At 45.0% G+C, this 13,261-nt stretch overlaps 1 protein-coding gene across 7 annotated transcripts in view; it reads left to right on the top strand.

The window, feature by feature from the left end:
* EPN3 (epsin 3) overlaps nt 1-13,261 on the top strand; it is a 33,994-nt gene that overhangs the window by 14,980 nt on the left and 5,753 nt on the right. For 4 of the 7 annotated variants that reach the window (XM_082211066.1, XM_082211064.1, XM_082211061.1 and 1 more), the window contains exons 4-7: nt 9,719-9,802; nt 10,626-10,727; nt 11,617-11,794; nt 12,515-12,823. In XM_082211066.1, the coding sequence (XP_082067192.1) occupies nt 9,719-9,802; nt 10,626-10,727; nt 11,617-11,794; nt 12,515-12,823 (673 nt within the window). The remainder of the gene's footprint in view (nt 1-9,718; nt 9,803-10,625; nt 10,728-11,616; nt 11,795-12,514; nt 12,824-13,261) is intronic. The other 3 variants (XM_082211063.1, XM_082211067.1, XM_082211065.1) reach the window with 3 other exon arrangements.

The raw sequence follows: 13,261 nt of genomic DNA, 5'->3' as shown, positions 1-13,261 counted from the left end.
TCTAGGTGTTGTTTTAAACCAGTGGTTTAAATAAGGGGTGAAGTAGCTGGGTCTGGACTCCCAACATGCATCATCACTGACCAGTTGGCTGGGGCTGATGGCGGTTAGAGCTCAACAACATCTCCAGGGCCACACGTCCCCAGCCTCTAAATCAGTGAAAAACTATCAGTGATAAAGGCATGTTAGAGATTTGTGGATGCTTCCCACTGCTGTAAGTGCGGCTCTCATCTCTTATTGGCTGCTCCACGTAAGCCTCATCAGCTCAGGACATCATGATGGGGATTTATTGCTTTGTTGATTTAGCATTCTTATACTGCGGGCACATATTCACCTTTTGACGGTAGACTCGAGTGTGCTTTAAATCAGGAAGATAAAGCTATTATAGACGAAGTGGCAGCCTGTACCTTCCATCTTCCCTTCTTCATGATGAAGGTCCTTTAAGGCTCATATTTAATGAAAATAAAAGGACTAGGACTCCAATCCTATGTGCACTTGTTTTGAGAGTTAAGTCCCGTTGATCTCAGTTGGACTCCCTTTTGAGTAATTTTGTGTAGCTTGTACTGCATTCTGGAGCTTTGCTTGTGTGGTCTGGGAGCAATGCACCTGACACGGAAAGGAATGGCTATTACAATGGGTCAGTGCTTCATGGATTGCAGCAGTGATCTTATATGTAGGAATCTCTCACTTAGGCTTTCAATGTTTTTAACTGTGCCTGCTGTTTTTTTTCATGGCAGCTATCAACAGCCAGCTATTTCTCTTAGGCATTGTAAGTGGCAGGGACAGAACATAGCCCAGTATGAACTATGTAGGTCTTTTGGATGCTGGTTGAGGCTCAATGTAGCATTTAGCTGCTGCAGGAGTGCCTCCTACATAGCACTTCTGGATACTTCACAGGGAAAGGGAATGCACACTTCCTTTTCATTGTGTTTTGCGCTCTGCAATATGGAGGTTCAACGAAGGACTTCACTCACCACCATGCAGCTAAATCAAATGTTGCATTTTCACATTCGGTTCCCAGAGCTTCTCCTAATGCCCACTCCTCTTGCCTCTGCAATTCATCTGTGCAAGTTCTCCTTTGGACGTTAGAAAGAAGCACTGATAGAGAAGCGATCTTCCATTTTGACTGGTGGCACTTCTTAAGCTCTTTTAGTTTTGCTTAATTTAAAATGACTTTCACCGTTGCAGTCCAGCGACCTAGTCCCTTTGTGTGCTTTCCACGAGCAGCCTTCCTATCAGCTGATCTGCTTCTCCCTTTCGAGGTGGCCCAAGCATTTGTTTACATGCACCAAACACAAGATTAGCTCTGAGGCCCTTTCTTATGTCAAGTGACACGAGTAGTGACATTGGAGAAGCATGAAGGTGGCAAGGGAAAGACTGCCTTAGTCTTGAAATGTTGGCTGGAGGGGCTGGGATCCCACACTTAACAGCTTACATGCTTCTCTCAAGCTTTGACTGAAAGTATCTCACCAGCATATTCTTGTGAAGACCTGTTTCCTTGAAAAAACACATAAGCTATATACAGTAGCACTCCTGTCTTTACCACACACGTTGCTAAAGCCAGCTCACATCCTAGTCTCTTAGGGAGCCTAATTATCACTTCTGCATTGGGCACACTTTGAATATTTTGCTTCATGAGCAAAAATGTCCATGGATATTCTTCTTGTAACAATAATCTTCATCTTAGCCATGCTAAGATGTAACAATAACTCATCATGGATATTGGATGTAGGCCCTGAGAAGAATCTTCATGGGAAACTTGGCACAAGCCTTTAATCTGAGTCTACATTATTTTAAATGAAGCCATCTCACAGAGTAATCGAGAACAGACCACCATCTACTGCATTTCATTTTAATAATAATATATTGCTCCCTGGGCTTGATGGATATATGGCCATTGTTTGCTTACTTAGAGGAATGGCTTGATAGCTAAGAGAAGCTCTAGGGGAAATCGGTCAATGTCAACATCACTTCTCTCTGTCAGCATAGCTAGCTGAAAGGCTGGGGAACAGCTCCTGTGTCAGCATGGCATTCTGGAAACAAGATTCCTAGAATTTCTGAGAGATAACTTTCAAAGGCAACCCCCCCACCCCAATATAGTCCTTCTGTTCCCATAGAAGAGTTCCAGAGGTCTTTTGGACCTACTCTAATTTGGTGAATGATTTGCCCAATGATCCATGAACTTCATTGAGGAAAATGGAACCCAAGCCTTAAGAGACAGCTTATCAAGGCATTTGCTGAGCAGGAGCACCATCTCAGAGGTGAGATTCGGAAATTAAATTGGAGGGTTAGGGTTAGCACAATTAAATGAAGTGTCCTAAAGGGTGAATTTGTGTTTGGGGGTAAAGACCCCCTAAAAGGTCACTGAATGAAAGGAGTGCTCACTGCCCATCACTGTGGATCAGCCAAATTCACTGGACTGAAGAGAAGATTGACCAAGAGACCCTCAAAGTGTGTGGTGCAAATTATAATTTGTTCCTGAACAGGAGCCCTGAACAGCTGCTTTCTCCACTCCTGCCCAATATATTTCTTTTTGCCACAGCAGCAAAATGATTCTAGTTCTGTCTCCATCCTTCTCCCTGCTAAGTTCTACAAGGGCAACATTGAGAGGAAGCTGGTAGCCAGTGCCAACCCGCTGAACTGGTTTTAAGAAGGCAGGCAGATGCTGGCTGGTTGTGGGCAGACTGAGTTTGTTGGTACAATGTCCCATTTGCCCCAATGGATTAGCCCCATTGAACCCCTTTGTTTCCTATGGTGTTCAGGAACAGTCAGAAAATATTTACTCTTGAGAACCACCACTCTAGGATGGTCATGAGTCCTACTTTGCACCCTCTATTTGAAAGGCTGTTAGAGGATAGTCCTTTACTTGAAGGCTCCCTCTGTTTGAGGTCTGGTCCAAGAATGTTTAAAGACGAGGAACAACAAAAAGGGAGACCAGGGGGTTAGGCACTGTCCATCAACTGTGAACACCTGGGCAGTAAACTCAATAGGTACCCAGGTCACCCGGTCATAGTCTTCCCTGATATGGTGAGATGCGTGGAGCTGGATTCAGCTGGCAAATCTTGCCAGTGCAAGGCCACACATTGACTTCTGCTAGTGCAATGTGGCTCCCCCCCACAAAAAATTGGTTTGGCAGGGGAATCAGGAGAACCCTACAGGCGGGGAGGAGAGGGAAGATTGTTCCATCAGGCAAGGAGAAAATGCTTGCACTGACAGAGCAGTCTCCTTAGCTCTAGGATGAATTCCTCTCATTGTATGTCTATTGAACTCTTATAGCAATTGTTTCCAAATTTCTATCAATGCATATAACTCACTGCATCCAAGTTTATCTAATTCCATGTCCTCTTTTGTTTTGGTGGTGTTTGTCGATATATATATATATTTACTGGTGGTCACCCTGCACCACACATGACTATAATAAAGTATGGAGACTGCAAGTGCTGTAAATTTAATACCTACAATGTTTTGTCCGGTTTCACATATTCTGGACCTGTGCAGAGCTGCTTCCAACTATTATGTGAGATTAGAAATGCAAAATGGGAAGCAGTCCTTAAAGGTGTGAGATTTCCGAGGGCGAAGGGTGTCTGGCCTGGAGCAAGAGAACTCTCGGAATCTCAGCTCTCAGAATTTCCACCACTGCGAAGAAGCCAGGCAGGGGAGGAAGGGAAGGCTATTTGTGTCCTTAACAAGCTTGAACAGCCAAGTGGAAGTGACAGCATTCCCACCTACCTGGGCCATCCTCTGTCATGCCGAGTAATGTTCTTCCTCTGCTCCTGAAAGTAAGGATCTTCAAGTCTCACTGAATCATGCATGCAGTGTGCCCTTTTATGCTTGGATACACCAGACTCCACTTGCGCACTTCACAGAAGTGCCAACTAAACAGTCTCCTACCTTTCTAGCTAAGGAGAGCTTGGGGCTTGCTACTGTGTGTTCCTTTATGAGTAATGAAGATGAAATTCAAAGACGGCAATGTATTGTCTTTTGCAATTCCTCCAAGAGGTTCAAGGGTGTGTAAATGGGGGCTCGTTCCTCTTTTCACCCTCACAACAACCCCACAGGGTGGGTCAGGCTAAAAGATGGTGACAGAGACAGCTAGTTCAGACACTAGTTTAACTGAGTCTCCTTAGTCATGTAAGGGCTGATTGCTACACCAAACAGACTCATGTCTCACTCTCATGTTAACTTCCCTGGGCACCACCACCTTCAGTCTGTGCAATGCAGGTGGGATTGTGGGAAGATGAGGGAGAAGTTCTACCAGGTCCCCAAATTTTGAGTAATTGAACATGCTGGGGGTGCTACAAAGTATCAGTTTCACAGCTGGCAGTGCTCAAGGTGGGGGAACTGGCAAAAAAGCAAGAACACCTCCCCAAAATTAATGACTCAGGGGAGGTGTCAAAAGGCACCATGGGGCCCACGAGTGCTATGCTGGGGACCTCAGGGATATTCTCAGGCCAATAGTTGGTTTCAGCATGTGGGACCTTTTCTTACTTTATCCCCCTTCCCCTTCTTATTAACCTCCAGTGGGGGAGACACTTGTGTTGGTCTTTGTGATAACAACTCTAAACTTACTAAAAGGGGGCTTAATTGATAGGCCACATACCCAGTCCATTCCCAAACAACAACAACAACAACACAAATACAAACAATATCTCAAAGATTAATTCCTCTAAAACAAGAGTCCACCTTTGGGGTAACAGTGCTGTCCTTCTTCCAGGCCAGTCAGTCAGTCAGTCCCTGCCCCAGTAGGGATCCAGAAGGAGGGGAAAACAGAATGGATGGTGGGTCAGTGGGTCAGTGTGAGGGTGTGGCTGAAGTATCGGAAGAGCTGTAGTAACTATCAGGGCTTAATCCCTTTAACCTGGAAAAGGATGGCTAACCCTTCCATTCAGTGATGCAGCAAAATGACTAGGCCGCCCCACAGTATAATCATGAGGATGCAGTCATATCCTTCTAATTGTTTTAATTGTTAGGTGCAGAGTTGGAAAACAGGCCAGTGATACCTAATGGCAGCTATAACCCTTTGTTCTCTCCTACACAGCAATTTCTGTTTTCATACTGGGGATGACAAATGAAACTCACACATGTACATTTAGCACGATGTGTTCTATTATTATCCCGCCCCCTCCAAAGTAACTCATCTTCCCCTTTTCCTCCTTAAGAGTAGACTCGCTTTTGCTCTTTTCTTTCCCCCAGAAACCCTCCGTTCGTTTCCCCGATACTTAGTTTGGGGGCTGATTTATATTTGTTGGGAAACACAATTGTGCCGACACACATACTGATGAATTCTGTTCGCTGTAAGGCTTTTTCTTTACGTAAAAGCTCAGCTAACCTCTTATGCCTTGTATCTAGGAATTGGTTCACTCCCTGTTTTGTACATTATACTGGCAGAGCTCCATTCTGAATAGGTGCTGACTCTATTGTGGCTCCCCAGCATTCTGCAGCCCCTGTGCCAGTGGAGATTCCTTGGGGTGAGCGCTAGGGCTCAGGCAATCCTCATACTGATCTCATAGTTTTCATATCACTTGTTCCCACCACAACTCATCAGGGGCCCTGCAATGGTGTTCACATCGGTGTCAGGGCTCTATAGCATTGTGGGTTGGATCACTGGACTGATAAAGAGTGGACTGAAGGCTTGTTCACGCATCCCACTGAACACAGCTACAAGGTGTTTGTGTGAAAGTGTGTATGCTTGTTGATCTGTACAGCTCACCTATTGCGCACATAGGTTGAATGTTACATGCAGGTTATTGCACGAGTGCAAGGCTCAACTGCTTGTGTACACAGATGGTACACTTGTTGAACGCAGTGTGCGAACACCCTTGAGAAGTCCTGTACTAAATTGTATTATTACTGTGTGCTTCACCTGGAGCTAAGCCAAGGGTCTGTTCCTGCCAGCAAATGTCCCTACTACAAAGCTAGACTGTTTCCTAGTTGGTGAAGGATTTGAAGGGTCCCCCCCCCCAGGTGTAACAAATCAGACAAGCAAACACATCATTTTTAGTATCACTGCCTTCACTACCTGTGCTTACCAGTCAATAATGAGCCCAAATTATCTGCCAGCTGGCAAGTTAGCTACGAGCTGTCTATCAGTTGGCGGTATGCTAGAATGACTGCCTAGGGGCGATCATGTTAGGCACGGGCATTCAGAGAGCTTAAAGTTAGCACATGACTGCATTGTGCTTCTCCACAAGTAACTAGTTTGGACTTGTTGCCTTTGTATCACCTGTATTGGGTAGGCATTTCTCAGTAGTTAAAGGCTGAAACAGCTCAGCTGTGTGTGATGAAGGAGTTTTCATGAAAACAAAATAGGGTGGGGTGGTTGGGAGTGCAGGATTCTAGACAGTAAAGAAAAACCGCAAGGTGGGATAGCACATTCACCTCCTGCATTGTCTAGTTCCTGTAGTTTACTGTATTATTAGCTTTGTGCTCACGTTTCTTTATTGCAACATAAGCATCCCCTTAAGGGACGCGGGTGGTGCTGTGGGTTAAACAGCTTTACTAGGGTCAACAAGACCCAACCCATACTTGATGTGCCTTTCAACGCGCTCTCTTGCTCTCTCTCAAATGCTCAGGTTTCGGAGAGTGGCAGGAAAATTCTGCTTCCCATTCAAAACTTGCATCCAATATCACCGTGTATTCATGTCCCATCTTGATTTGTGTATTCTACTTCTGGGTTGTTGTTTTTTAATACGGGAATTTGTATCTCAAAATAAATAGCAGGCTTAGCAGTATATCACTTGAATATAGCAAGGGACATATTATGCAGTGCCTCAGTTTTTCCTGGGTCCCTTTTTCCTGCTTTGTCCATCACAATTATTATTATTTAAATCAGAATGGGAAGCAATTACATATGCAAATGTAGTAATTTTGGAATGCAGAAATATCCACATTGTATTTAGCAATGTTTAAAGAAGGCCTGTTTAAATCTGTATGCAACTCTGGAGTCATTTTAAAAAGTCACTAAATCTTACCCTGCAACACCTTGCTAAATAGGGAAAAGAACAACATTCACCAGGAACGAGGAACCCCAGTTATGAACAGTATGCAGGGTTGCAACATGAAAAGCTCACTGAGTTCCTTGAAACATTCTGTGCTGGGCCAACAATGAAACAATACATTAAGGAACACATGACCAAGGACAGTCTTTCCCCCAATGGCAGTGATTCTGGTATGGTCACAGCCCAAGTAAAAAAAAAAAAGATGACTGATGGTTTTGTTCGGTGGAGGAACATCTAGGTCAGCTAGCGCTGGGATCTTGTTTTTTCCCCTTTTTAACTACTATTTGTGTCTGTGTAGGAGTTGCCAGGGGCAGAGATCAGACAGTTTCTTGGGCGAGATTTGGAACACAATGGCTGACATAGGCAGTTCAATAGACATCCTTGCTTGCACCATAATGCTGGTTGGCTGAATTGGCGGGATGTGCCTTTCTAATGGATGTGGAGACCTGTATCCTTACCTGGAACCACTTTTCCCCACACTCAGCTAGAACCAGAGTGGGGCCAAAGGCAATAAGTTCTGTGAAGCATTTGGCAAATTAAAAGCGTGAGATCAATGATTGCTGCTTGTAACAGTCTTTCCCGAGGCAGTGTTAATGATGGTGCCTGAAAGGGCTATGTCTCTGCAAGGAATGGTGATGACTGTTGTTTGTATTGCCACAAAAGTGTGATTGTGCTTTTCCCCATTATTAGGGTAACAAAGCAGCCGTCCCTGCTGGTGCCACCATCTGTTTGCTTGCTGATCAGCCTCCTTGTAGGGAACTGGGTTTTGGAAGGACACTTGATAAGCTCCAGCCCGAAGAAAGGACAGAAGGGTCAGAGCAGCCAGCAAGGCAAGCTCTCAGGTTACATTACCTTGGGAAGCCAGCCAGCTTGCTAAAAGTCCAAACAAAAACCAAAGCTGTAGGCAGGCACCAGGGTTAAAAAAAGGAAGAAAGCTGTAGAAAGTCATTGGGTGCAACACGACAAGCTGTTGGTGCATTATTGTTAATTGTAGATTGAGATCTTGGTGTTCTAGGTCTGTGCAAGGTTACTGGGATTGTTTTCTTATATGTAGGTGTTTGCATTTGAGTGGTCTAGTAGGGCAAAGGAGAGCTTTCTGGCTTTGTGGGAAATGCACAAAAACCTCCCTGCTGCCATGGCAGTGCTCCTTCAGAAACAACCATCCACTGATGAACACATGTAATGGGAATGGTGAACCTGTGGACTTAAGAGATGTTGCTGTTGGACTCCAGCTTCCATCAACCTCAGCCAGCACTGCCTATGGTCAGGGATGATGGGAGTTGTAGCCTAGCAACATCTCTAGAGGACCACTTGTTCCGCATCCCAGCCACAGAACCATCAGTAGCCCACTGCGACTTCTTTGTAAAACATTTTGCAGATAAACTGAGTCACATCTGCCATGACTTGGATGTCACATTGAGCTCAGTGTCCGTATTGGTTGCCAGCTCTGCCACTGCTACTCAAGGTTGCTTGGATGAGCTTCCGTTGATTTCACGGGAAGAGGCAGATGAGGTACTGAGACATTTCTGGGACAGAAGCAGAAGATGGGTTGTAGCCAACACTGCTGTTCTGCTCATACAACAGGATTTCCCCTTCCTTTTCTTCCCCCTGCATCCCTGACTCAGGCACAGTCAAGATGTGCTCCAGAGAGTTAGGGGACCCTCTGGAGCAGAATTCTGGGGCATACAGAACAAGAGGAGGAGGAGAGGAAGAAGTTCTGTTTCATGAGCAGGGCACAGCAGGCTCAGCACTGAATACAACCCTATGTCTCTTCAGTTATTGACCTTCCTGGCAGAAGGTGACCATCTATGGAAGGCTTGCTAGTCTGAATGGCAGAAGAGTGAATACTGCTTCTAGGGTTGCTGCTTCAAATGAGGAAATGATCCATTTCCTGCTGGGAAGCGGGGGGGGGGGAGGGGAGCCCCAATAGACCTGGCTGACCTTGTGTAACTGTAGGCCAGTCTTTAACCTTTACCTATTGTAAAGCAGTCTGGACAATTTTAATTAAAGGGTAGTGTAGAAATCTTTTACAAATTAAATGAAAGCAACTCCTGCCATTTCTGGGCAAGGATTTGAGAGACTAGTATCTGGAGAACTTGGTTGAAATGCTTGTTGGCTGAGGAAATACCAGTCCGTGATTAGGATCACACACATCCATAAGGTTCATAGTTTGAGGATGCTCTTAGATTCTCAGGTGGTGGCCATGAATCAGAGTGCCAACTCTAGTTAGTTCACCATCTGCACCTCCTATGACTGGAATATAGAAACCTAGCTACCATCATTAATGTCCTGGTGATGGTTGCTTTTATTTAGTTACTGTTTTATGGATTTATTAGGATGCTTGCATTTTTAATGTTTGGGCAGCAGCTGCTTATTATTATTATTATTATTATTATTATTATTATTATTGCTGAGAGGTGATTTAGCATTATTGTAAGCAAGCCATGTGTAAATATATGGGTGTGGGTGGAAAGAAATAGAAGCAAGGGTTGGAGGGGAGGGACTGTAAACTTCGTGAAAGAATAGGCATTAAAGATTTGTGGGATGAGTATCTAAATGGACAAAACTAGTTGAACAGTTGCATGGCTGGATTCAAAGCCATCTTGCTCTTTGATTATAAAGGGTAAGGGGTGGGTTTGGAAGGCTGTGACCCAGAAATGAATGACTGACCACAAAGTCCTGGAGCAGGAACAAACCTTTACCCAATTCTCCTTCATTGTCAGCAGCCACTTCCTCCAGTCTCCAGCACAGATGAAGACTTGCAATTACAGATAGCGCTTACCCTGAGCAAACAGGAGCATGAGAAGGTATCCCAAACCCAGGTGGTGAAAGGGCACTTTTAACTTTCCTCTTCTTGAATTCATGCCTCTTTAAGTGGGAAAGCTTTTGGCCTAAGCTTGGTGGCTCCTTCCTGAGACAATGCTGCTATCTCCAGAGTCTAGAAATTCTGTACATCTTGTTCCATTTGCCACAGGCCTCAGAGTTGGTATTTCCAGAAAATATCCATGTGTAAAACAATGAGGTTTCAGGTCCTCACGGTTCTGAAAGAAATCTTGACTCGCATAGGAGATCATTTCAGAGACTTGGGAACTCAAGACTGGGTATCTCTGGATAACTCTGATCAGTTGTGGAATTTTGTCGAAACCCAACATTTGAAAATCAGTCCAAGGATGGTGAAATTGCCTCTTTTCACATTGATAATGAAACACCAAACATAATCCAAAGCATATCTACTTGAAAATAAGCCCCATGGGGCTCAATGGGGCTTATTTCCAAGTAAGTATATGTAAAATTGCAACTGGCCCTTGGACTCAAAACCTTCTCACTTTTCTTTTTAAGATGAAAGAATTCTAGACCCACCCTCCCCCAATTCCTACCTCACCCCCAGCTATGTCCGCTTCTTTCTGCCTTCTGGGTCTTTTCTGGCTGGTATTTTTTTTAATATAACTTACATAGTTCTAAAAACTAACTGTTCCTAACAGAGAACAGTTTAACATGGGGTATAGAAGTATGGGAATGGAAAGGGCAGTTGCCACGCTTACCTAAATGATGGCCATGACCAGTATGAAATAATCTTTCATTTTTCTTGTATTCAGCTCATACCCCGTTGGCTGTTCATTTTGATTACAGGAAGTGAGGGCATGGCAAGGAGAAAACTCACTACTGCAGAGGGCATTGGAAGAAAGTCACCAGGGTGTGGAAGAAGAAGAAGAAAAGACCAAGAAAAGTCAGGTAGGAGGCACCAACTGCTCCTATTGTGGTGGACATACATAAATATTTGCTTTGGTGTGTGCCAATTTGTATTCCACCTGTGCTAGCCCCACTGATCTCTCTGAAGTATCTATGGTGGCTTCTGCTTCAGATGGAATTGCAGATTGGTAATCCTGGGGCTGAAGTCCTTCCCACTCACTGCTGGTTACAGAGTGAGAATTTGTCCTGAGAGTTGCCCCTAAAATTAACAGTCAAACTGAAGAAAACCGGTCAGTTGCTCATACTCCATTTACAGTGGTACTTCAGGTTACAGACCCTTCAGGTTACAGACGCTTCAGGTTACAAATGCTTCAGGTTACAGATTCTGCTAACCCAGAAATAGTACCTCAGGTTAAGAACTTTACCTCAGGATGAGAACAGAAATCTCGCGGTGGCAGCAGGAGGCCCCATTAAGCTAAAGTGGTACCTCAGGTTAAGAACAGTTTCAGGTTAAGAACGGACCTCCGGAATGGATTAAGTTCTTAACCCGAGGTACCACTGTAATCTGGAGCCAAGTCCACTGGGTGGTTTTATTCATCTATTTATTGCACATAGATCCTGCCACACTCAGAAGAGCTTACATGAGGTACCAATGCTTCTTCCATGCATTGGTGTTAGCTCTAACAATCCAACAGCATCAAGCAATTAAGAGACCATTCACACACTCATAGCTTGGGAACTTGTGTATAATTTTACTTTCTGAAGCTCTTTAGGAAGGGAGAAATTGCAACACCATGCCTTGGGAGAGTGGAAGGAAGCCCTCTGCTTTTTTGATAGCTTCCAAACCTGTACAGTCTTGGTGCAGTTTGAAGCGTACACGTTCTTGGGATCTCTAGGTCCTAATACATTTTATCCCTTTGTATCTTTCCAGTCTTCTGTGCTGGAGCTGGCAGACATTTTTGGACCGGCACCGATCTCTTCTACCCACACTTCAGCTGACCCATGGGATATTCCAGGTGGGGGCAACAATCGATCTGTTGAGGTTTGGAATCATGATGCAGCCTTCTCTCCTCCAGCTCTGTCCTTGTCTACTTCTTGGGAGCATAACAGTAAGGATCTTTGCAGCCCCTTTCTTCTTTCTCCATTCTACCCACACACCTCTCCTATTCCATCCATGCTTTCAGCTTGGGCAAATGTTAACCCATTGTTTGCTATGGTTCTGCTTTGGGCTGCAGCGTTGACTCATCCATTTGCTTAAATCAGGGATAGGGAACCAGTTGCCTCCCAAATGATGCTGTTGGACTCTTAACTCCCATCAGCCCCAGCCAGCATGGCGAATGGGAGCTGGAGTCCATCATTTGGTGGGCAACAGATTCCCCAGCCTTGGCTTAAGTTTGTTATTATTATTATTATGGATGAAGAAGGTGCCCTGGTTACTGGAGGGGGAGGCAGATTTTTCTCTTTAAACATGTTTATTATTACTACAAGCAGGTGCCATCTTGGAAGAAGGGACTTTCTCTCCTGCCCCCACCTTGTGTCTCACGCTCGAGATGTTCCTTCTACAATAGTTCCTTTTGGGTCATATATGTGCAACATCTAAACATGTTCCTCAAAACACGTTGATGTGCAAACTTGTGCAAATTTAATCAATTAATTCTCATGCAATTGATCAACTAAGATTTCTTAAATCAGGTAACATCTCTAAGCTGTTCCCTTTCATCTGCTTCTAGCTTCATCAATACTAGTTCTTTATTTATTCCTTTTTCATTTCCCCTGTCCACATCCTGTCTACATTTTGTTTCCCTTGACACTCCTTTCTCCCCCTCCAGATACCAAGTCCACCGTGGAATCGACAGGAACATCCTGGGGCCCCACGGCAGACCCTTGGGTGCCCGTATCTTCAGGGGATCCTCTAAGTAAGGCAGCATGTTCTACCAATCAAGCCTCTCCCTGGAACCTTCCTCATGCCTCTTCCTCCTCTGCTTCCTCTTCCGATCCATGGGGGGTCAAATCCCTGCCTTCGAGTGTCTCTTCTTCGGACCCCTGGGGAAAGTCCTCACCCCCTGCACTAGTTCCTGCAGGCACTGCTTCTGCTGCTGACCCTTGGGGAGGCACTGTGGAGAAGTCTTCCATGTCTGGTAAGAGAAGCTCTTTTCACTTGTAGTCCTCAATGCTGTAGAATTGTCCGGTTTCCCATTCCTTCCTTCAAAACTGCCAGCTGCAATTTCCCCAACTCTCTTGCTTTATGTGAGCCATGTCATGTGCTGTTTATCTACTCAGCTAGGGTGAGAAGCGGGACGCGGGTGGCGCTGTGGGTTAAACCACAGAGCCTAGGACTTGCCGATCAGAAGGTTAGCAGTTCGAATCCCCGTGACGGCGTGAGCTCCCATTGTTCGGTCCCTACTCCCACCAACCTAGCAGTTCGAAAGCACATCTAAGTGCAAGTAGATAAATAGGTACCGCTCCGGCGGGAAGGTAAATGGTGTTTCCGTGTGCTGCTCTGGTTCGCCAGAAGCGGCTTAGTCATGCTGGCCACATGACCCGGAAGCTGTACACCGGCTCCCTCGTCCAATAAA

Source organism: Podarcis vaucheri, assembly GCF_965113315.1.
Source record: "Podarcis vaucheri genome assembly, chromosome: 2".
NCBI classification, from domain to species: domain Eukaryota; kingdom Metazoa; phylum Chordata; class Lepidosauria; order Squamata; family Lacertidae; genus Podarcis; species Podarcis vaucheri.
This window is presented reverse-complemented; position numbering and strand designations above follow the sequence as displayed.